The 22,654-nt window shown below is 38.3% G+C and overlaps 1 protein-coding gene across 3 annotated transcripts; it reads right to left on the bottom strand.

Annotated features, from left to right (window-relative positions):
- Positions 1-1,948: 1,948 nt before the first annotated feature.
- On the bottom strand, positions 1,949-22,586 carry LOC109484509 (choline transporter-like protein 2). 3 transcript variants are annotated; one of them, XM_019787804.1, is made up of 25 exons: positions 22,434-22,586; positions 18,632-18,680; positions 16,561-16,634; positions 16,187-16,265; positions 15,596-15,677; positions 15,230-15,355; positions 14,370-14,439; positions 13,678-13,816; positions 13,375-13,417; positions 13,122-13,162; positions 12,867-12,917; positions 12,478-12,539; positions 12,198-12,329; positions 11,581-11,680; positions 10,972-11,064; positions 10,388-10,490; positions 10,037-10,104; positions 9,425-9,610; positions 8,710-8,838; positions 8,425-8,494; positions 8,224-8,297; positions 7,568-7,638; positions 5,463-5,551; positions 5,017-5,101; positions 1,949-4,561 (listed from the first exon to the last, which is right to left on the bottom strand). In XM_019787804.1, the coding sequence occupies exons 1-25, from the start codon at positions 22,468-22,470 to the stop codon at positions 4,428-4,430; spliced, it is 2,187 nt and encodes a 728-aa protein (XP_019643363.1). In that variant the 5' UTR covers positions 22,471-22,586; the 3' UTR covers positions 1,949-4,427. The 3 variants fall into 3 exon arrangements, with proteins under 3 accessions (XP_019643363.1, XP_019643362.1, XP_019643361.1); XM_019787803.1 differs by lacking the exons at positions 7,568-7,638; positions 15,230-15,355 and adding exons at positions 6,894-6,964; positions 15,038-15,172 and having other exon boundaries at positions 22,434-22,585; XM_019787802.1 differs by lacking the exon at positions 15,230-15,355 and adding an exon at positions 15,038-15,172 and having other exon boundaries at positions 22,434-22,585.
- Between the last annotated feature and the right edge of the window lie 68 nt (positions 22,587-22,654).

A 22,654-nucleotide genomic window follows, 5' to 3' on the forward strand; every position in this document is an offset into this window, starting at 1 on the left:
GGGTTGCGTGTGTTACTGTTGAAAAGAAGGACAGCGGGCATTGAACTTTTGGCAAGACTTCAACATCCCAGAATAGAAAGGAGAAACAATATATCGCTGGTGGTCGTGATGAAGGCCCTGGCGGAAGGCAGAACGTGCAGATTCTTGGAACTTGTGTGGGCAGATTTGTAGTGGAAGTGGTTCGAAAGCTAGTGCCAAAAATGTTAACAAAATGTTGTTATCATTACTTGTCAGTGATGGGGACGTAAATTTTCGTATATACCACTGTAACCGTTTCACCCTCGACTCGCAGGCCGTACTTTCACAAACAGAGAACTTCAAATTTGAGCCGCCCACGTTTGAATTACGAAGTTCATATTTTCAGACGCGTTGAATAGTCAGTCGGAAGATTTATGGGGCATGTGAAAAGCTATTCATTGATTTTTAAGATTCTTTTTCATCTTTCTAGCTCGTATGTTTGTTTGTATGTAGATAGTGATGCTCAATTCTGTATTGTTACGTCCTTTCAAATTATTGGCGAAGCTTTTTGCTCTATCCATGCATGAGTTCCAATTCTAAGATAAAAATATTTCTAAAATGAAAATATACTTATTGTGTGTAGTACAGTAAGTTTTGTACGTGAAAGTATTGCCTAAGCAGAAAATAAGGGTAGCCCACCTTTCCCCAAACTACACAATGTCCCAGCGGGCAAGGTAGCTGTTTCTGAGTAGGGTTGATTAGGAAATAGGGATTATCAAGTATGCACAAGTGTATACACGAGTTGATACTAGTGGGCGCACCCAATCGTTATGAGCACCCACTGTATTAAGTAAGCCCGAGGGAGAGATCCCACTGTTATAAAGTAGTCTACTTATTTAGGTAAATGACCTCTAGTTGCTGGCAGTTGGGAAACAGTACGTGATACAACAATAATCTTAAGCAAGCTTAACTTAAGTTTCGAGAAAAATCTTAAATTCTTTAAATGTGCCAAGTCACGTCCTGGGAGCATTCTCCACCTTTCCAGGCGACTTTCCAAGATGGAGGTAGGAGGTCGTCCCACGTGTGATTTCGGGGAAGGCTAGAGTCGGAAGGAGGAAACAGGGAACACTGCCAGTCATGTAAAGGTGACGTCGTCAGCAGGTCAGGGTGGGGGGCGGAACCGGTGTCAAGCCATATACATGATCCTGCCAAATACATGACTCCGACACTACTTGGGGGTGTCCTATATACCTGAGACAAGGGGTGGGAGGGATTTTAGTTGTGATGTGGGAGACTAAACTTAATCTAAACTATCCCTAGCCCTGAACAATGATCCCAACTCTAACCCTAACTATCTGAACCCTAACTCTAATACCAACCCTAACCCTAACCCTAGCCCAAAACACCTGACCTCTCACGTATGTTTCAGCTCAAGTATTTGGCTCAACCAACAGCGGAACCGCGGGTACGGCAGTCGCATTTTTCCTCGCGGAGGTAAAACTTCGAATTCAGTGAAGTTTGTACGCTAAAACACACTATTACATTTGTAAAGTCTTCTTAAGCTTGTTTCACAAAATAGTTTAAAGATTTGGACGTCACAGTCCTTTAGAACGTGACAATTTATAGGCAATGTACACTAAACCATTTCTCTTCATAAAATGCGAAGGAAACGTGTCATTTATGAGATTATATCCTGTTGTTTTGTTTAGAAACTGTCTTGACTATAGCTATTGTTGCTTTTATATGGTCACATTTTCGAAAAAAGCCACAAAACTTCAACCCCTTTGAGAGCCTTTAGAGATTTGGCCATTCCGAAAAGGTCGGGAAATTTGTACTATTTATTCTGGGTGCGGCCGGGAGCGGTACTGCAGGTTAGGCTCTAATAGGGTAATACTACATGTATGTAGTACCGAAATGTAAATGGCGGTGTTTTAATAATTAAAATACCTGTAACGTTACATTCATTGCTGTACAAAAGAAAAGACAAATATACACTGTCAACTTTATTGTGCATTTAAAAATTTTACAATGGTGGTAATCTTTCAAATCATCATCAGAGTCCATTGCAATCCATCAATACTACAGAACCTAAACAAAAACTCTACTAGGGTGTTGTGTTTTGGAAAGTGTCATCCTGTAAATCTGTTTTTAATTAGTCCAGAAAGTCTATGTAATATGTGTTATGATGTTGACGATGTAATTGGGTTGGCATAATTCATTGCGTATGCCTGATTACAGCTGTATATTGAAATCATAGAATATGAATCAAACAAAACAGTAAATCTTGGTGGTTGTAATTGGCACACAACACCCTACAACTACAGAAAAAAGGATGTTTCCTTCCTACAAGTCTTATACAAACTTCTATTACAGTTTAAGTAACAAAAACAACAGAGAAATAAATGCTAGGTAAGTATGAGTTTTGGCAAATTCTCAATGCAATGAGATCACAATTATGTACAACAGACAGATTAGTCTTGGTGCAATATTTACATCAATCCAGATTAAAAGCAGTTCAAATGCAAACACAAAAAACACTGGGTGGAATGTGCAAGTTCTGGGCTATAAGTCAGACCATACAACACTGAGGTTCTAAGAGTTACTTTTTGGTCTACATTTTCCTTCCTCATGTGAATCATACAGAAAATATAGATTGTTAAAAAGGGACTGAATAAAAATCTTGATTTGACTGAAGATGAAAAAAAAGGGTTCTCTCTTTCCAATCCCAACACAGCTCCTTTTGCATGTATTGCAGCAGCTTGCAAGAAACAGTAGAAAATTCACAGACATTTTGGCCATAAAAACTCGAAGGCACTCCCTTTCACAGACAACAGCTAGCAAAGTTCATTCTTGTGCACAAAGACTAGATATTCAGATCATTGCATTAAGGTAAAACTTGTGTTTTCTTTTAGTCCCTGTAGATCAAAATTGGCTTCTAACATCATCCTAATACCAAAGGTCCCACTCATAGACAAGAGGTACATTTGTATATTCTATTTGTTCAGGCAACATTAAGGTGTTTTTTCATCTCTAGAAATGATTAGGAATGTTTTGCTGTCAGTTTTGGTGTGTGATTGTTTCAACAACTCTAAATTACATGACATCACGACATGAATATCTTCTAGTCAATTTTTTTCTATTTGGCCTATCCGCACAGTGTGGCAGTCCCTGTGTTCTGTTGAATTATCAAATGGCACCCCTAGTCTTCATTTGGAACACTCCACTGTCAATACTCAATAGGGTTCAACCATTGTCAAATAGGGGAGCTTAGGTAATAAGCCGAGGGACCAGTTTTGTCAACCTGAAAATTTCTACTGAATGTCTACTGAATACAAATGTCTAACACATTATTGTAGCATTTCTGAAAAACCAAAACATTCATCAAGCCTAAGAATGTTCCTAAACATGGTAATAAGCTAATATAAGCAATGCTAGGTAGAAATGTTTAAAAGCTATAGTCACAAAACAGAAGCTAGGACGGTTCATGTAAGGCATTTCACAACTTACACACAGGACATTTTTGCAATATGTACAATAAAACAACTTTGTGTATATACTTCATAAGGAGGGAATATCCTCATCCTACATTGTAGCATTAAGTTTAAAAACACTCGAGGACAGCTTCATGTACTAAGAGGTGTTTCTAGCATCTACAAATCATACGTGACTTCTAAAAAAAGTTCCTCACTTCACTACATCTCCTCATAAGAAGGAAAGTTCTATAACTTCTCAATAAAAATACCTGCCAGTAAGTATGGCAAACATTTCTGACATTCAGTCCCTGCTTTGTCTGCAGTATAAAAACAGTCTATGTGACAGTAATACTTTCTTGAAATATTTGTATAAAACATACATGTATTTTAATTTCCATTTTTACACTCCTCGTTCCTTTGTGTGATACACAGTTTAATGTCGAATTTCCAACATTGCATCACAGAAATTTTTCAATCCTTTGCATTTAAAAATTCATGTAGATTTAAGTTTTGAATGTGTGATACATTTTCCTATAGAAAAAGTCCCTATCTTGTAATCCACAATGTTGATAGCAGATTTGTGTTCCAAATGTGAGATTCCTATAGAAGAAGTTGAACTTGTTTGAATCTATGCAGATGGTCTACAGTACTACTTGTGTACCACACAGTGTCTCTTCCATGGTACCAGATTTAAGTTTTGAATTCATGAGATTTGTTAATATACAATGTAGGAAAAGTTCCCATCTTTGTAATCACAATGTCAATAGTGGATTTGTGTTCCAAATATGTGTGATTTGATTCTTATAAAAGTTTCCTGGTGACAGTACTAGTTGTCTCCTCCATGGTTCAAGATTTTGAATGTGTGGTACATGTTCCTATAAGAAAAGTTCCCTATCTTTGTAATCACAATGTCAATAGCAGATTTGTGTTCCAAATATGAGTTGAAGACAGTCTGCAGTACTACTTGGGTACCACCCCGTGTCTCCTCCATGGTACCTAGCAGCACCCGCAGCATCCCTTCTTCTCCTTCTCTCCCTCCTTCCTGTTCTTCTTACCCAGGATGCCCATCAGCTCCTTGGACATGTAGTACGGCTTCTCAGGAGAGCCGTCGTTACGCTCCAGGTCTTCCACTAGGGGGAAATCAAAACACAAGCCTTTAATACAGAGATTACATTACAATTTGGCTGAACTTTCAGAACAAAGGTGAGATGAAGGATCTAGCATGTAATACATCCACAAACTGCTAGGTAGCATTTTTGTCCAATGAATCATAAGCAAAACTTGATACTTGATACTTAAACTAACTTTATTGGGATTTCCATTAGTTGCTAAAGCGACAGAAAAAGCAACTAGTCTTCATGGATTCTAAAACAACCAATAGTTTTCCTCAGCTGTGCAGATTTCAAATTCAAGAACTGAAAAATGTCTATTGAGCAGATTTGGATGGAGTGATCTTAAAATATCACACTTATATTTCCTACTTGCCAAACTTTATAGTTTGTTTACTTAGGTTAATTCAATATGTACATGTATAAATAAGACATCACATTACAGTCTATAGTACATGTAGTGATTATTTCCTTACAGAAGCAGAGGAAGAGAGTGTCCACTGCCATGTTGTACACGCTGAAGAAACAGGCAGCCACCATGTAGGCACCAATCACAACAACCTGGGGGGGAGGGGAGCACAAAGGGGAACATCAACAACATGGAACTGTAATACACTGATGATCATTTCTTCAACCTACAGGTATCATGATCTTCAACAACCTACAAACATTGTACAACATATTGCACAGTCAAAGAAATGGTCACACATGTGACATATGGGTAGCTCCACAAAGAAAATTGAAGAAAACAATTCCTGGCTTACATCTATTCATCAACAGGCATAGGGACAATACGATAATAAACTATGAAGCAATATTGCACATGTCTGGATCACAAAGAGGTAAATAAAACAGAGGAAATGATGTTTAGCAGATGGTTATTTCTTAATGTTGGACATAAGAATGGTTAGACTGTACTCACAATGATGGGCACCATGTAGTACTTCAGGTTGGGAACGTACTCAGCTGCGAAGGTGATCCTCCCAGTGAAGAAGTAGAAGGACAACGTACCTGATAGGATGGAGAAGGGGGAACAGTTTTCACATACTCATAATAACAGCAGATGACTAGAACAGAGAACAGTTTGCTTTAGTCTGTATAAGTTGGAATAAAATTTGATTCTTTGTGTGAAGAGCCTAAAATTCTACAAAGAACATTTACATTAACAACAGCAGAGCAGTTTTTTTTGTTTGAAAGTTGGATTCTTTGGAACAATTCAAAAGAGGCTACTAGTATCCATTACATAGAGTATGGTGCTGTGTCAAATTTCTTACTATGCTGAAAATCTGAGCAGTACTTTGGTCAGTTAACAGTTCAACTCTGACCAGATAGCCTTTACAGAATAGTATCAAGATTTTGGTATTACCATTATGCGTAACAATTTGTATCTGATCTACCAGATACAGCTTACTTATGACTTTTACAGTGTACATAATGTGAAATTGTTACATGTGATGGTTGTTGTCGATATGAATGATGTACATTGGGTATTATGTTTGTGAATGTTTGCTGTTAGTGTTACAATAAAAGTAACAATTAGCAAGGCCATTACTAAATTCCATTCATCAAAAATTTCCTCCAAAGCAAACTGGTACTTTCTCCCTGTCTTTGAGACTTTTGATAGGATCTCAATCTTTACTTTGCTTCCTTGTTACTTGCAACTACAAAATGCAACTACAGGGACAGAAGAGAATGATACTAGAAAGACAGTTAAAATAAGTAACAGTTTTGAGCTCTAGCATGTTAGTGGAAGTCTTACCAAGCAGACCAACAACTACCAGCCCAGTAACAGCATGAAGGCAGTCATTTTACATACTATAGCCACCTTTGCTGCAAGCATATTACATTACATACACCACACCATACCACAGCACACCATAGCATGCACAGAACTACAGACAGGGTGAACTTCACTGCAAACCCACACGTGAGACTCAGGAAAAGGGACACACTTTATCACAAGACAAGGACATTTTAGCTCTCATACATTCACTTTAGGTGCATGTACAAAATTTCTGCTATCAATCTTAAAACACTTCTGCAGTTGAATTTGATAAAATTTGAATTTCTAAATCTTTGAGCTAAAGTTGATTGCTGCCAATGATTCAAAACCTAGGTGGGATCATAATAATAAAAAAAATATTTTTTAAAAACTTTTATGAAAGAAAGCAACAATCTTGTCTAGGATGTAAAATTGAGTGTCCTATTTCTGAGGAAAGGTTAGGAGCATATGTTATTTAGTGAGTGAGTGAGTGAGTGAGAAGAAACCTTCGCCACAGCAAACAGTGCAAGCACACGTGACAGAGCAGTGACTGGCCATTAGTAACAGGCACAGCCCTGTGTTACTACGAACCAACAATCCCAGTGACCACCAGCTTGCCCAGGAACATAAGGAAAACTGTGACACTGTTAACAGCAGCCACCCTGGGGTTAGAACAGGGAGGGTTAGCGTGCTACATGCTTCTTTCCTGCTTCACTGGGACAGTATGCCACTTGCTGACAGTTTTTGCTAGCCACACCTCTTCTAAAACATCCTCGAAGAACAAAATCTGCTTCTTCAAGTTGCTCATGAATTTTTGACCAAGAATTGCATTCTGTGGTACGTTTACCACATAAAAATATGCATACAGGAAAGACTTGTGGAGTGGCTAACAACATCTATCAAGTGCACAGTAACTGTTCCAGCAGTAGAGAGAAAGACACCAGGTGCATGAGTGCCATTCCTGTTCAGCCACCCACCACTGCGGCAGGGTTAGACACCTTCTGTGGGTAAGAACGTTGGGTTACGGACATGCCAACCACTGAGTGAGGAAGCAAAGCGTGTAGTTTGTGGGGTGCAGGACAAGGTGTAAAATACATGAATCAGCTTGTAGGTGAGAGGGCATGTTACATGTTTGAGTGTGGCACAATGTTGTAGTTGGATGATATGGAGGGTGTGATTGGGTTTATAGATGAGGTATAAGGTGAGTTCGAGTGGAGGCTACAGTGGGGGTTGTAGCTATGCCTCGCCCAGGCGGGCCTACTGACCGATGGCTCCAGTCACCACCAGTTTGGAGAGCAAGAAGAGGAAGTTTGTGACGCTGGTCACGGCAGCAACCCTGGTGGAGAGGTGAGACAGGCAGGACATCATCAGGACATGGAGGTGGCATGATGTCAGCACAATCAAGGATCATCACACAGTACAACAGTATAGCAATGAACATAAACATTTTCAACATTGGAATGTCTTTACCAATAACAGTGCATGACATCAATCAATCAATCATAACATCAATCAATCATGACATGAATGAATCCTGACATCAAGCAATGACATCTGACTATACTAAATATGCACTTACAATAATGCATTCGTAATAATTTTTCAGATGGTGATTAAAGATGTTAATGTTTTTGTTTCAAATTAGATAACACTGTGCAGTAAACTGGAACAAAATAATAATAATAATTACATCGTATAATTTACATTACAATGTATAATTCAAATAATGTAGCTATTGGGATATCAGTCTACCATAAGCTTCTGAGGTCATCTACCAAATTCTCATTGTCCATGGTACTTCTATTACCATTTAACTCCAGACTTACTCAAAACAATAATTTTTTTACATCAATGAATGATCTATAACAAGCTTTCATCACAGCCCCCCAGATCACCCTTCCCCAAACTAAGCCCCACCTACCTCAGGATGTTCCTCATGATGAGGAAGAAGGCTTTCTTAGCCGACACGCAGAAGTTCTTGCCATAGATTGCAATCTGTGGAAAAAACATGATGAGGATTCAACAAAGGTTTGCATCAAAATTCTACAACTAATTGTTGTCAATGAAGAGTGAAATATTTTTATTCTAAGCCCACCATGACAACAGAATGACTCTGACGTACCATGATGTAGGCATTCTTGTTCAGGAACTTCAGCAGTTTTTCCAGGCACCAGAAACAGCACTTCAGACACCTAAAGAAAAATCAGATCCAATGATATTAAAAAAAACAAAAGTGGAAAATGCTCACAGACACGGCCCATATCAAACAGTTTGAATGACTTATTGTACATGTATCTGGTATATCTTTGAGAGTATTTTTGAGTCAGTTTCTGTTAAATGGGAGCCAACTTTTCTACACTTAAGAACTGTCTCAAAGACATGAATATGAGTGAAATGCACAGCATACTTGAGGAGGAACTTGGCTGCTCTGTTCTCGCTGTCCTTGAGCTTGTGATCGATGTACTCCAGCATGACACGGATGATCTGCACAACCGCGATGATGAAGGAACCAAACGCCAGAGAACCCAGATGGTACCTGCAAGGGACATTGTACGTTACTCACTCACTCACTCACTATCCAGGATTTAATTATTTTGCTGCTGTTGCCCCTGTTACAGGGGTCAGATCCTACGGTGGCAAGACTTTATCCATTGGCCAGAGGAGTGTTCATTAGCCACTGAAGGACACTTCTCTGGCCAATGGATATTGTGTTGCCACCAAAGGATCCTCTTGGAAATTACCTGCAAAGATATGTTGCCACAAGTAGTAAATCAGACTGACAACATGCCTGTTCCATATGCCTGTTCCATGTACCTGTTCCATGTACATGGTGTACCTGTTCCATGTACCTGTTCCATGTATCTGTTCCATGTACATGGTGTACCTGTTCCATGTACCTGTTCCATGTACCTGTTCCATGTACATGGTGTACCTGTTCCATGTACCTGTTCCATGTATCTGTTCCATGTACATGGTGTACCTGTTCCATGTACCTGTTCCATGTATCTGTTCCATGTACATGGTGTACCTGTTCCATGTACCTGTTCCATGTACCTGTTCCATGTACCTGTTCCATGTACCTGTTCCATGTAGCCAATAGAAGAAGGAACATGAGAACCCACCTGAGGGATCGTCCAAAGGATGCGGTGAGAGGGAAGGTGGGGATGTCCTTGGGCTTGGTGAAGGCCCAGTAGTAGGAGGCGAAGGCCCCGGCCAGCGTGCACTGTCCCAGCGCCACGATGAAGTTCATCACCCAGAACAGACCAAACAGGTTGAAGATCTGCAGGTAGAACAGGTTCTGGTAGTACCTGGGGCAGGAAAAGAAAACAGCATTGTATTCAATACCTTAAGGGAAAACATACAAGTACAGTCACTGTTACTGTAGTACAATGTACTTTTCAAAAACCTACATGTAGAAGTGAAATTGGTCTTTAGAGTACAGTTAAACAGTCAAACCAACTGGGCATTCTTTTATATATAAATGCCTAACATACATGTACCCTATACCTAAAATGTACGTGTACAGTGTGTAGTTCCTGTTTAAAGTTATGTTTCTCTGAGGCAATGTTTTCTTACAATGTATGTTACGTTGTGGAAACAAATCTAATAGATTACTTGGAACATGAAAACCCTTTTCACCAGTTTTTTAATGTATAAACCATTCATTTTTACTACAGTATAATTTTTCTGATCAACATAATATCATTGACAAGGAAACTATAAGATTCACTTACAGGCTGGTGGCTCCATACTTGACAAATGCACACTGGACACTGCTGGAGACAGCACTGGTGTCAAAAGTCTGTGGAATATCAAGTATGAAAATGTATGCACATCAGCATCATCCAAGGTAAAGAATAACTTCAATCAAGAAAGATAAAGAAAGTGAATCAAGCAATAAAAATGATGACATCAAAGTCAAAAACACAATCTTCAAATTTCTCATAACCACACCAGTGTTAACTTTAAGTTATCAAAAATACACTGATACTTTAGATATTGAACCCAGAAAAGAATTGTCCACTACTTATCTGTACATATGTGAGAAGCAAGCTTTAGCAGGAGGTTTTTCCGTCTGTACTTACAGAAGGAGTGCAGGACTGCCCAGTCAAGTTGCTGGGAGTAGAGGAGTTGGTGGTGTTGTAGTCCTGGACTTCAAACTGGGCCTGACCTGAGGATGCCAGGAAGCTATCCAGTGGTCAAGGGACAAACACGGCACAGTGAACTATTCTTAACAGTTCTTTTTAAACTGATCAGACCCCTTAGCAAACACGATTTGCTGTCCCTTGCACTACTGTAGATCTCGAAATGTTTGTAGCGGTTTTATTTTTGTGGCTTTTGCAGTGACCTCTCAGTTGCAAATCATGATACGGTGAATACATGTACGTGTATATATGTAATGACATTGTATTACTATTGTAACCGCAACTGTATTACAGAATTGTTTCAATTGCAAACTTAAAACAAAAATGTCCATTCCTCTCCTATCAAGTACATGTACCAGCAAAATAGAAAGGAAATTTACAACTCCAACAGTTCAATTTTGACAGCCACTCGCCAGAGTATGGCAAATCTACATTGTCAGTAGTCGTTTTGTTGCTTCCAAAATACCACTTTTTCCTATGAATAAACATGCATCAGTCATTACAGACAAGTCTGGCAAGGATACAGAGCCACGGCTCCCCAGTAGGCAAACAGGATGAGCTGCAGGATCCAGGGAATCAGGGGGAACAGCAGGGTGGACATGATGTTGGAAACAGCCCTGGAACACAAGATTAAATCAAATACATTTATTACACTGTCTAGATACATCAGGTATCAAATTAACAGACCTGAAAACTGTTGGATAAAATGCTACTGAAAGGCTGTAATCATATTATTCGTTGGCACTGGTGGATGCATCTGAAATGTTTTCATTTTATTTTGGACAGGAACCTCTACCAAAATCGGAATCTTCCTTGAAAAAAGGACAGAGTTTTTACTGGTTTTAAGGAAATGCTTACTAAGAATGCAGCATGGGTGCAGGCCTATAATGGCATCAACTGTACTGTAATTATGACACTAACTCTAACACATCACTTGTGATACTGTCTTTAGACTAAAGACTAGATTGGGTTTAAAACCCAATCTAGTCTTGATGTTATGCAAACCAAACAAAACTGTGATTAAATGGCCACATTAAAAACAATATCATCAAAAAGCATGTTATGGTTCATATTGTCAACATTGAACAACAACAAGAACTGTTGTTCAAAGCCAGCCTAATAGCCAGTCCCACCTGCTGGACTCCTTGATGAGTGCGATGGCGATGCGGATGCGGTTCCTGAGGAAGATGAGGATGAGCAGGATAATGAGCAGGATGACTGACAGGGCGATGCCTGGAGACGGGACAAAATGGCAGCATGTTGTTAGATGTAGAGGAACATGAACAAAACAAAACAATACCTTCGTCATTGTGAATGTGTGTAGACTTCAATAAAAAGTTGATGTAAGAGTAAGGTACTTTTACTCGTGTTGAACAAGAATCAAACTTCACCATGGAATATATCTACACAATTTAATGAGCTTTCATGCTATCCTACAAATGTAATACCATCAGACAATCATTGTGAATGTGTGCAAACTTTCAGTAGCATGTTGGCTTTTTTTGCAATTTGCATGAAGAGCAGCAGCCACTAGCTTATAAAATTATACTGTGAGTCCAGAGTTATACATAGACATTCACTACCAAATTCAATGGTCTTCAGCAGTTACATTGTACATCCATCTTTCGCCTTTGATATGTAACTGAGCTTTTCACAGACTACAAAATGTACATCTTTGTCAAACTTCTAACCCTGGTATTTATGGTCCAGTTACTGGAAATTCTCCACTTAAATGTGGAATTGTTCTTACCAATGCCCAGCCATGTGTCGCGCAGTTTTGTGTAGGTGCTGATGTTGGTGGTGAAGCCCACTTCAGAGATGGACAAGTCTGAGCCTTGCACATTCTCCAGTTCCACGTACTGGGTGTAGCAGTAGTAGATCCCTATTTATATAAAGAAATAATCAAGTCATCAAAAATGAGTTCACACTAGTACCTTGATGTGTTTTTCATACTGAATAGATCCCTAAAGAAATACAAAGAATTCAGCAAATAAGACACAAAGTTCTGACTGACAAAAAAGAGTGCTTACCAAAGATGTTCAGAACAATCACAGCAAAGATGGTGAACCACACCATGACTCCAGCAATCCAACTGTGAAACAAAGGAATAAGACATCATAATTGTAATTAAGTATTTCTACAGGCCTATGTAACACACAGGAAGAAGGCTGTTCTTCTTACTACACATATTTGTTTCTTAAGTCTGTAGCAAATGTGACCCTATATTCATAGCGTCACAGTTACATACATGTACTGACTGAAATCAAGAAAGTATGTTTGAAGCTTCACTTATTTACCTATGGATTTGCATGGACCAGGTTGAATATCAATTACATTGTATCAAGTACCACTCTTCCCCTGAACATACGATAACTGTTACTAGACCATACTAAGTACAAAATAATGTGACTGTTCTTACCGCATGATGACGATGTAGATGAAGGAGACAACCATTGAGGCACCCAGTCCACTGGAATTTGAAATAGCAATAATTAGAGTGGCAGAAATGTAAACACTGTCAACAATTCTTTTACAGCTCAGAGATTCCTAATACAAGGTTCTCCCAATAGTGCAATATACTGTCCTGAATTTAAGTATTTTGCTATTGTGGTTCTCTTACACTATTATATACGTAGGTAGTTAAGAAACTAAATGTTCTAAAGATGTAACTTACCCAAGGATGAGGTACCATGAGGCCACCATATCTGTGAATATCTGAAATGTACACAAGTCATCTTTAACTTGAGGACAATAAAACTACATGTATGCATGACGCATATACAACAAAGACTGAATGCCATTTCTCTTGTTAAGTTGGCTACTTTCAAACTCTAGAAAGTGTACACCAAGTTAGAACAAAGATAACATTTCACATGCAACTCAAATAATATTACTTGCATAGCAGAGTACAAAAAGTTGTAACAAACCTCTTGGACAACTTCCTGTGCACTGAGGACCAGAGCCAACGCCCTGTGAATAAAAGAAAATAAATTGTTAAGAAAGTTTCTTTACAATACTGTACAATGTCGACATGTATACATCTGATACTTTCAACATTTACACTGTAATATATGTACCAAATTCATGATGTCAGAATGTAACATCTACACAAACATTCTTTCAATCACTACATACACACACATGACTGTATAACTTTCCACAGCAAGAGGAGTCAAAAGAAAAGGGAAACAAACATTAAAAATTTTAAAGTGAATAACAACTGTACTTACGCTGTTCCAGCTGAAATCTGCCCAGCGGTGATGTTGTTCCCAGAGCTGTCCGTCAGAGCGACGTTACCAGCACTAGCACCAGTATCCAGCAGAGTCTCACCAATAGTCTCCACCAGGGACGGGATGCAGCGTCCACCGTCTACGCAAACAGCAGGGGTCAACTTTCAGCCAAGTATCAATAATCTTTTTATATTTATCACCTACATGTACATGAATTACTTACTGAGGGACGACTGCGTGTGCAAGATGTCGGTAGCTTGAGGAATGAATCCCCTCTACTATATATCACCTACATGTACATGTATAATATATAGGAAAAAAGATACACACTTGACAATGTTTACTTTCAATTGGAAACAAAAGATATTATTTTTCTTTCATTACATTTAATTACATTTAGATGTCATTGTTCATATGAACCACTTACAGATGATTTCCTGTCTCAATTCTTTAATATAGGAACTTTATTGCACAATCCTTCATATGTTCATGTTAATTCCAGCAAATATCCTGCAACACTGGAAACTTCTCTGTGCAAATAAGAAGAAACCCAGTAGAAATCAAACTACCTCTCATGTTTTGAATAGATTCTGTAGCAAACATTTTTTGCTGTTTTAGTCAACGACAGGCTCTCAGCATACTTTTATATGAAACTCAATTGACAAGATTTCACTATAAGTTATAATACTTACAGGCCTTGCTTGATACAGTGTAGGCTGCACACTTTTCATCCTTCACATACTGCTCAATTTGGGCAGCAGTCTGTAAGTTGAAAGGGGAAGAAAAATATGCAGATTATTTAAACAACAAAGGGGCATGATAGAACTTGAAATATCCTGGCAATTTACATTGATTTTCTTTTCTCCTTGCTGTACAGTATCCACACTAATTTCACAAAAAATGCTTCTTAAATATAAGCTGATTTATGTATAAACTTTGGGGATGTGTGTGTATGTTAGCATGATAAATGCACATGTACATAAAACAACATATGATATGACATGCACTCTATACTAGACACATACATGTATTTCCAAACACATTACAGTGTTTAGTAAGACACAAAAAACACTGTAACAAAAGTAAAATTAGCAAACAAAACAAGGACATTGCAATTCTATCTAGCTTGTGCACATGAACAACAAGACAAATAAATATCTAACATGAAGCTGTGATAGAAGCATGGTGAAAACAAAATGTCAAAACGAAAAGAACAGTTAATAGCAGACGTGCTGTAAACTAAATGCTGAGAGCCGTGGAGGTGGGGGTGATATAACATGTAGGCAGCATCCACCAGACACCACTACTACTAAGCAAAAACAAAAAAAACAATGATGTTAGTTAGTTCTTCTGGACTTACCAACCCGGCCCCACTGCCAACATTCACGCCTTCTACGCAGATAAATTTGGACCAGTCTGGTTCCTGTCCCAGGTTCATCTTGGTTGTCTCTATGGCGTATGCCCAGTACTCTGTGGGACAAGTCTCCACACATACCTATAGGATGTGTGACAAGAGACAGGGTTAGAGATCACAAGGCTTATTCACACTTACCGAGCCAGTGATATTGACGTCAGGGGTGCAGATGAATTTGGACCAGTCAGGTTCCTGGCCCGCTGTCATCTTTAACAGCTCGACGGCAAACGCCCAGTACTCTGTAGGACATGACTCCACACAAACCTACAGCACAAGAGTTGTACATTGTACATATAGAGAGAACGCCACAGTGTTCATTATTTGTGGGTCATGACACACCACTGTTCTTTGTGAGACAAAGTTTGCAATCAGGAAATGTTTCTTGGCCAAGATCCTTGACACATACTTGACACTTGGGCAAGATTAGCTCATGATACCGGTGATTTTGAAGTGGAAATGGTTTTAAATTTGACCACAAGGTTTTTTTTGGATGCCCAGCTTTACCTGTGGTGTAGGGCAGCCATTCAGCACACTGGCAAAACTTGCACAGTCCAGCAGGTTGAAGAAGTGCAGGAATGGTTTGTTCCTATGGTGGAAAGACATAAAAGAATTATGTTACTTATGCACATACATTCAACACCAAATGTATCTTCTGTTCATCCTATGGATTTTTGTACAAGCTGCATTATGCTTCAGGTTTTCATATAATTTCATTGATATAGTCTTCTTGCTTTTTAACTATGTCCATGACCAGTCTTCCTTTTAAAAAGAGTTTACTGTTACATGATTGTTTTGAACCATCTAGAGTCTATATGCAAATTAGTACAGTACGTCTATGCTATACGCATGAATTAAAACAGGAATCACTGTCCTGAAGTTAATGGTAATAAAGCTTTTTCATGACATTCTATAGATACAAATTGAATAGGCACTCCAGTCTGTGAAGCATTTATTGATTGCACCCGTTTCTGCAATTGCATTAAAGCTTCACATATACAAAGAACATCATTAGAGGGAAAGAATTTTGTACTTTCATCTGTGCAAGACGTGATTATCTGTTGCTATTGGGGATAAGTCAACACAATCAGTGCTTACGCATAGGCTCCATTGCCACAGAGGTTACCCTGGGAGTCGGTAGGGTACAGCAGCAGTTTGGGATCTCCATGCACCCATGCTGAATAACATAAAACACAACCAGTTAGAATACTAGTACCTCACATTAGAGACAATAATTTTCACAGAGCTTAAAGCAACTTACTTGATTTGGACTAAAATTTGTATACAAACACTCTGCAGTATAACTATAATTAGCCACATACTAAAATTTCACATACCTTTGAGCTATCAATCATAATATCACAATAGAGACATCTAAATTTTATATGTGGCCAGTTATCAGAATATTTTTCTGTACATAAAGATCAAAAATAACATGCCAAATGAACAGAAACATGTCCTTTTCATCTTACCTAGGATGCCGACAGCCAGGAACCCAGCAATGAAAACAATGAACAGGAGACAGCAGAGGATATCTGTACAGCTCCTGAAACAAACAAACAAACAAACCCTGTCAGTATGCAACAAAGTATTACTTTATGCTTTTAACTTTTAATTGAGTGTGTTACACATAATATACAGTTATGTCAATATCAAAAATTCTTTCCATCTGTTTTAGTCTTTTATAAAGTTGTGACATTGTCATGGAATCACTACTCATTTTTCTCCTGTAGGAGATATGAGCTTTCGTGTTGTACATGTCAAAGGCACGCTTTGTGTTCTATTTTGGTACCATACATAATTTATGCTCTCATACCGGTATCTTTATTGACTAAACCAAATGTAAACTTATCTTAAGCCATTGATTGTTATGGCAATTATTACTAAATTCACTGTGGATTCTGATGCACGAGTTTTTGTATATAATGTTTTCGTTCGTTTAATCTTTTTCTCTGTGACTTGTGCTGTAACATAAACAAGAAAGGCTCTTGTATATATGGATCAAATCATGTCTGCACATGCTTAGCATTGTGGTATTTCTTGATTAGTCTGAGGGCCTGACTGTTTTCTCCATATAGCAACTGACTCAGCTCGAAAGCATGTTAAACTGTCTAGCGTGTCACGACTGTACCAAATGTCAGACTTGCACATTGAGATTGGTGATGTACACATGTATTCTAATGTTAATATTTCAGAACATCTGAACATATGGGAGAACAAAATGAAAACATTTGTATCCCCACCATATAGTGCCAAGCTTTTTAAAATACTAAAAATTAGTACAGTTATTATCCTCAAAGTTTATTATATTCCAACCATTATCGTGCCATGCTTTTTAAAAATACATTTGGTACAAAAAAAAAAGAACAATTGTTCAAAGCTCAAAGTTACGTTTTCATTTTCAAAACCAATTCTGAACGTTTTTCACCAAAATAAACTGAATGGTCCTATGAGAAAATACTTTCTCATTAATCGTTATACTGTGTAACAGCCCAAGGCTAGTCAGGTTATTTATATCAAGACATTCCAGATGAGACTACACAATACATATTGCTGTTGGCAACTAATCAAACTTCAAAGCTGTCAGTCACTATCTTTAAAACATGTATCACACCTGACCTCATCTGACTAAAGGCCATACTGACTTGATTCTATGAAACAGGGCCCTGCTATGAAAGACATTTACACCAACAAACTAAAAAAAACACTGACTGAGCGTGTAATCCTTGGAACTAGTATTAGTACATGTAGAGTACAGTACAAAGATTTCCTATAATATTATTAATAATCCATGATAATATTACCTACATGTATAACTTAGTTATTATACAATTTACAGTAGTTGCACTATCTGTTTGGCAACTGGCAACAATTGACCTAAAAAAGATAACAAAAATGCACTAGATGTGGTCCCAAATGACTACTTAATCTAATAGTCTAACCACATGTTAGCGCTCTGACTTCCAATATTAAGTGAGAGCGGGTCGATTCCAGTAGTAATGGACAGATGTTGGCGATCACATGTAGAGAGCAAGGGTCTCACAATCCAGGTTATAGAAGTTTACACAGTACAGATGGAAACTTTTGAGTTAATCTTAATGTTTTACCTGATGACATTAAATCTTCAGGTCGATGCTAAGAAAGAGCAAGGACATTAAAAAAAAAGAGTTGTCATTGCTACATGGAAAGAACATTTCAGAAATATTAACTGGCTACAGTGTAGCAAAGGAAAGTAAAGGGGAGGTCCCATATGGTAATTTTCATCTCTCCCTAGTAATTTCCCTTCACACTTATAGTTATACATGTAAATGCGTTGATTTTACGTTTGCAAGGACTTGCAACCATGCCAGCATTTCATGATTTTAAGTTCTATAGTTTCATCATTAGATTCCCCTGTAAAATTTTCAAGTGAAATGTACACGTATATATTTAACTCAAGCTACATCTGCTTGTAACATGTAAATGTGTATAAACCTCTAAGTAAATGTTGATGTTTTCCTAGCTTGTTGCTGTAGCTCTTCTTAACCTATACTGTTGACTCACCTGTTGTCAATGGGACCTTTGAACTCAGGATCAAACTTTGCTGGTTCACCTGCAACAAAAGAAGATCTGACATAAGTACACTCCTCTCCACACAAGAGCGCACAAGGATGAACTTCAAAACAAACACACCTGTTTGAAATGGTTCCTTTAACTAAGTTGAGTCGTGTATTAAAGGTGACATTGCAGTGTTTGCTGCCTATTGTATTCTACATCCTTTTACCATGTTAAAATGCCAACACTATTTAAATCAATGTGTACACCTCCTTGGGATGTAATGTCTCATGAGATATTCTTTTTTATGTGGAGTAAAATTGTCTGAACTGGAAAGCCTGCCAGCTATAGGTTCATCATAACCAGTTTTCCAGATATTTTATACAAATTACTGTCACACTTATTAGAAAGCTGGACAAGATGTAAATGACAATATACCAATCAATACTCAGTCTTCAATAATGAATACATTTTTCTCTCTTAGTCGTATTCAAGGTTCTCAGACTGCTAAAGACGAGATCTTGTGTATTTTATGAGTTTTTATTTTGCACTCAACAACATGCATTTCTGGTATGTGATATAAACTGTGGCAATGTTACAGAAAAATATTCTGTCTGTAAAGTAAGACATCTTTCTCTTTTTGGAAGTTTGAAAGTCTGGACCATTTTCCAAGACAGTAACAAATGATTCTGTAGCTGCGTCAGAGAGGTCTTTCTTCTGCTGAATTATTAATATGTTGTCAGGCAACCATGTCAAAACACCATTAAGGAAGGGCAGAGAAAATTGAAACTGTCTGGTCACCAGATGTCAACAGGACTTGTGACCTTGCCCTTTAATTTTTCTATAGTCAGACTGTTGTTTCTGTTAACACAACACATTTACCAAACACCATTATCATAAAGAGAAGTCAATTCTCAAACCCTTATGGTGTTTGTAATATGAAAAGGTGTTCAGTCAGGTGTTTGTAGTAGCCATAGGAATATCTGATTTGATTAAACATGTTAGTTATGCATACGATCAATGACTCACTCAAGTGTACATCTTCTTGCCATTAACATTTATCCATAGTTCTGTAGAAAATATGCATCCTTAACAGCAAGGTTAGCATTTTTGTGTATTTCCCTATCTCTCACACCTGTGCATCAGGCCCTGCCTGTGCATGAGGAATGGTGTGACGACCCCTGTGGCACTCCCTAAATACGGTAACCAAAATAGTCGTCACAATAATGCCCTGGGACAAAGGAGCCGACTAGGGCAACCCCGCCTTTGTTTTCGTAAATAGATCGCCATCTCCATGTCCAGTGACGGCAGCATCTTTTGTCCCACAAGATCGGGTTTCATGGTTTATTCAGCCCCGTTCAATGCACGCCAAGCACATAGGGGCACCGCACACACGTTGACTCCCTTCTTTCCTTTGCTACGAATCATGACCAAAAAATAAAGGAAGTCGCGGCTAGAGTATCAAACAAGTCTCCTGGGTATCATTGTGGACAGGTATATTTACACAAAGTGACAGTAGTGTTCATGCTATCATGTCATAAAATTACACTACTATAACTTAAGCTGCCAAAGCTACTTAATAAATGCTAATAATACTAAAGACAAAATCATAGTACATGTACTAAAGACAAAAGAGAAAATTCCTCTGTTCGGAGACCTTTTAGCAGATAAAAATGTTTTTAAACAAACAAATCTTGTTGATGATTGCAAGGCACATACTGGTACAGTGGGTGTATGTTTACACAACTGCAAGTCTATAATAGTTTCAACAACTAAAATAGCAATAAAACTACTGAATGTGATCTGGCTACATTTGAATTTTTGATGTCACCTGTATCTTACCCATTATCTACAATACCACCTGCATTATATAGAAGTACAAATGGAGTTGTGCAGGTATTTTTTGTGCACCTAACGTGCACTTGACATTCCAAAATGTACCAATGACCAATCGATAGATCATATAGAATTATCTTTCAACACGGTTTGTTTGACTGCTCGCTCTACCATGGTTACATAGCTTCAAGGCAAATTAGTACTATTTGTCCACCAGTCTAGGTTCCAGACTATTACTAACAAAACAAGATAAAATCCACACTGTTTTGGGACCTGTCAATGATTGTTTAGATAATTACAGGACCTTTTAGTCCTGCTTTCTCATTGTGGTTCCCTAGGAGTGCAACAACAAGTGGCTAATGATATCACCGGGGACTGTAATTTCATTTTCTTGCTACAAGATCAAATGCCAGTCATCAGGAAAGATGTAGGCCTAATACTCTGTACAGTATTGTGTTGACCTGTGTACAAGATATATTTTATTGTTAGGAACAGCTTGCACCAATGCTAGATTATAATCAGAATTAGTTTCTGATTAGTCTGATTGCAACCTTACCATTTGTACTATATAATGTCTGTATGTTGGACAGAAAAGCAGACTTAAATCTCCTGTGACTGTATCCAGACTACCAGGTAGGTTATATAAATGCCACTATCTCCAGCATACAATCAGAAGTTTACAGTCTGACTCTGAATACAGATGAACATGATGCTAGTAATTTTATTTTTTTAAACACTAGTTAAATTTTTTATCTCACATTTGAAAGGATTCAACTTCATTTCTTTGGAAAAGTCCAATGGTACTGTTAGAACCTATAAAATGTACATGTAGTTTTACTCTAGGTCTCATAATTATGGTTGATTCATCGACAAGTCAACCACAGAATCATGACTCATTCAAGACACATTTAGAATACATGTACTATAGTGACATCACCTTATATTTAGTTCTAATTATTATTTACATGCAGGAAAAATGTGATGTACACAGTTTGCTTGTGTATGTATACAGTTTTCGTACCTTCAAATTTTTGCCCACACGTTACTCTAACATGTGTTACAGTTACAGTTCATTAAACGCAATTCTCTTCCGAACCATAAACTTCGAAACCAGCAGGGCATGCTATGACTCAGTATGAGTTCTAACCCTTACATGTTATTCTTAGGCGTCTGCTTTAAATTTTATCTCTTAGCTGCAAATTGGAACATTATCACTAGTTCTCGATATGGTAATCTATATTCATAAAAAAATTCTGTTTTCAGATCAGATAGCTGCCAGGATGTATATCAGTGTACACTGTACATCCACATATCAGTTTACATTTCTAATTGTTTCAAGGAGTGTAAATAGACTTTTTCCATTGGAACAGGGCGTCACCCTATTCCTGTCAACAAGGAAGTAGACATGTGTCCACGCATACGTCATACTTATAAACATAATACCTCCAAGAAAATGAAATTTTCTCAAGATATTGGCGTCAAAATGTGCCGTATATTCTCCAAATGTAATTTATGATACCTCACACGGCATTAACGCCGTGTAAGAAGGTGTAAAACAGGATGTGAAACCAGCGTCAACCTGTTCTGCACACCTGTCACGACGCACGTAGAGCGCCTGGCACACCTTGACGCGGAAACAACAACAGGTGAGTGACGGACAAATTATGGGTGGGCCGAGAAAGGCACTGCAAACAAGTCACACTTCATCATATTCTCATTAACGGACTTTTCCGACACGGTGAAGAAATTCTGCACAAGATGACGGGTTGTAGACAGCAGGGAATTCTACGATCGCAAGTCCCGTTACAAAGATCTACATGCTCCATTGCGCTGTACATAAATTAGTCGGCGCCTTACTTGGAAAAGGACGCCCGACAAACACTTGAGTCTTGACACCCGTATGATCGCGCGCTCTCCCTACGTTTCCGCCATCTTTACCCTCCTTTTCCGTCGGAAAACATGCAGCTCGACTTACCGTACTTCTTCTCCTCTCCCTCGTTGTCCTTTGCCATGTTTGTGGTGCAAACTGGCAGGCAAATCGGAGAAATTTAGGGACGAAAACACCTTGTCCCAGACGCTAGTTTCGAAGCACCGCTTCCAAGTAGCGCAAACCGGAAATTACGGTCACGTGACGCTAATAAGTGCTGACGCACTTCCTCTCAAGAGGACTGGTCTATTGTTACAATCGCAGGGGTG

The sequence above is a fragment of the Branchiostoma belcheri genome, unplaced genomic scaffold (assembly GCF_001625305.1).
Source record: "Branchiostoma belcheri isolate BF01 breed outbred unplaced genomic scaffold, Haploidv18h27 scaffold7, whole genome shotgun sequence".
Taxonomy (NCBI): domain Eukaryota; kingdom Metazoa; phylum Chordata; class Leptocardii; order Amphioxiformes; family Branchiostomatidae; genus Branchiostoma; species Branchiostoma belcheri.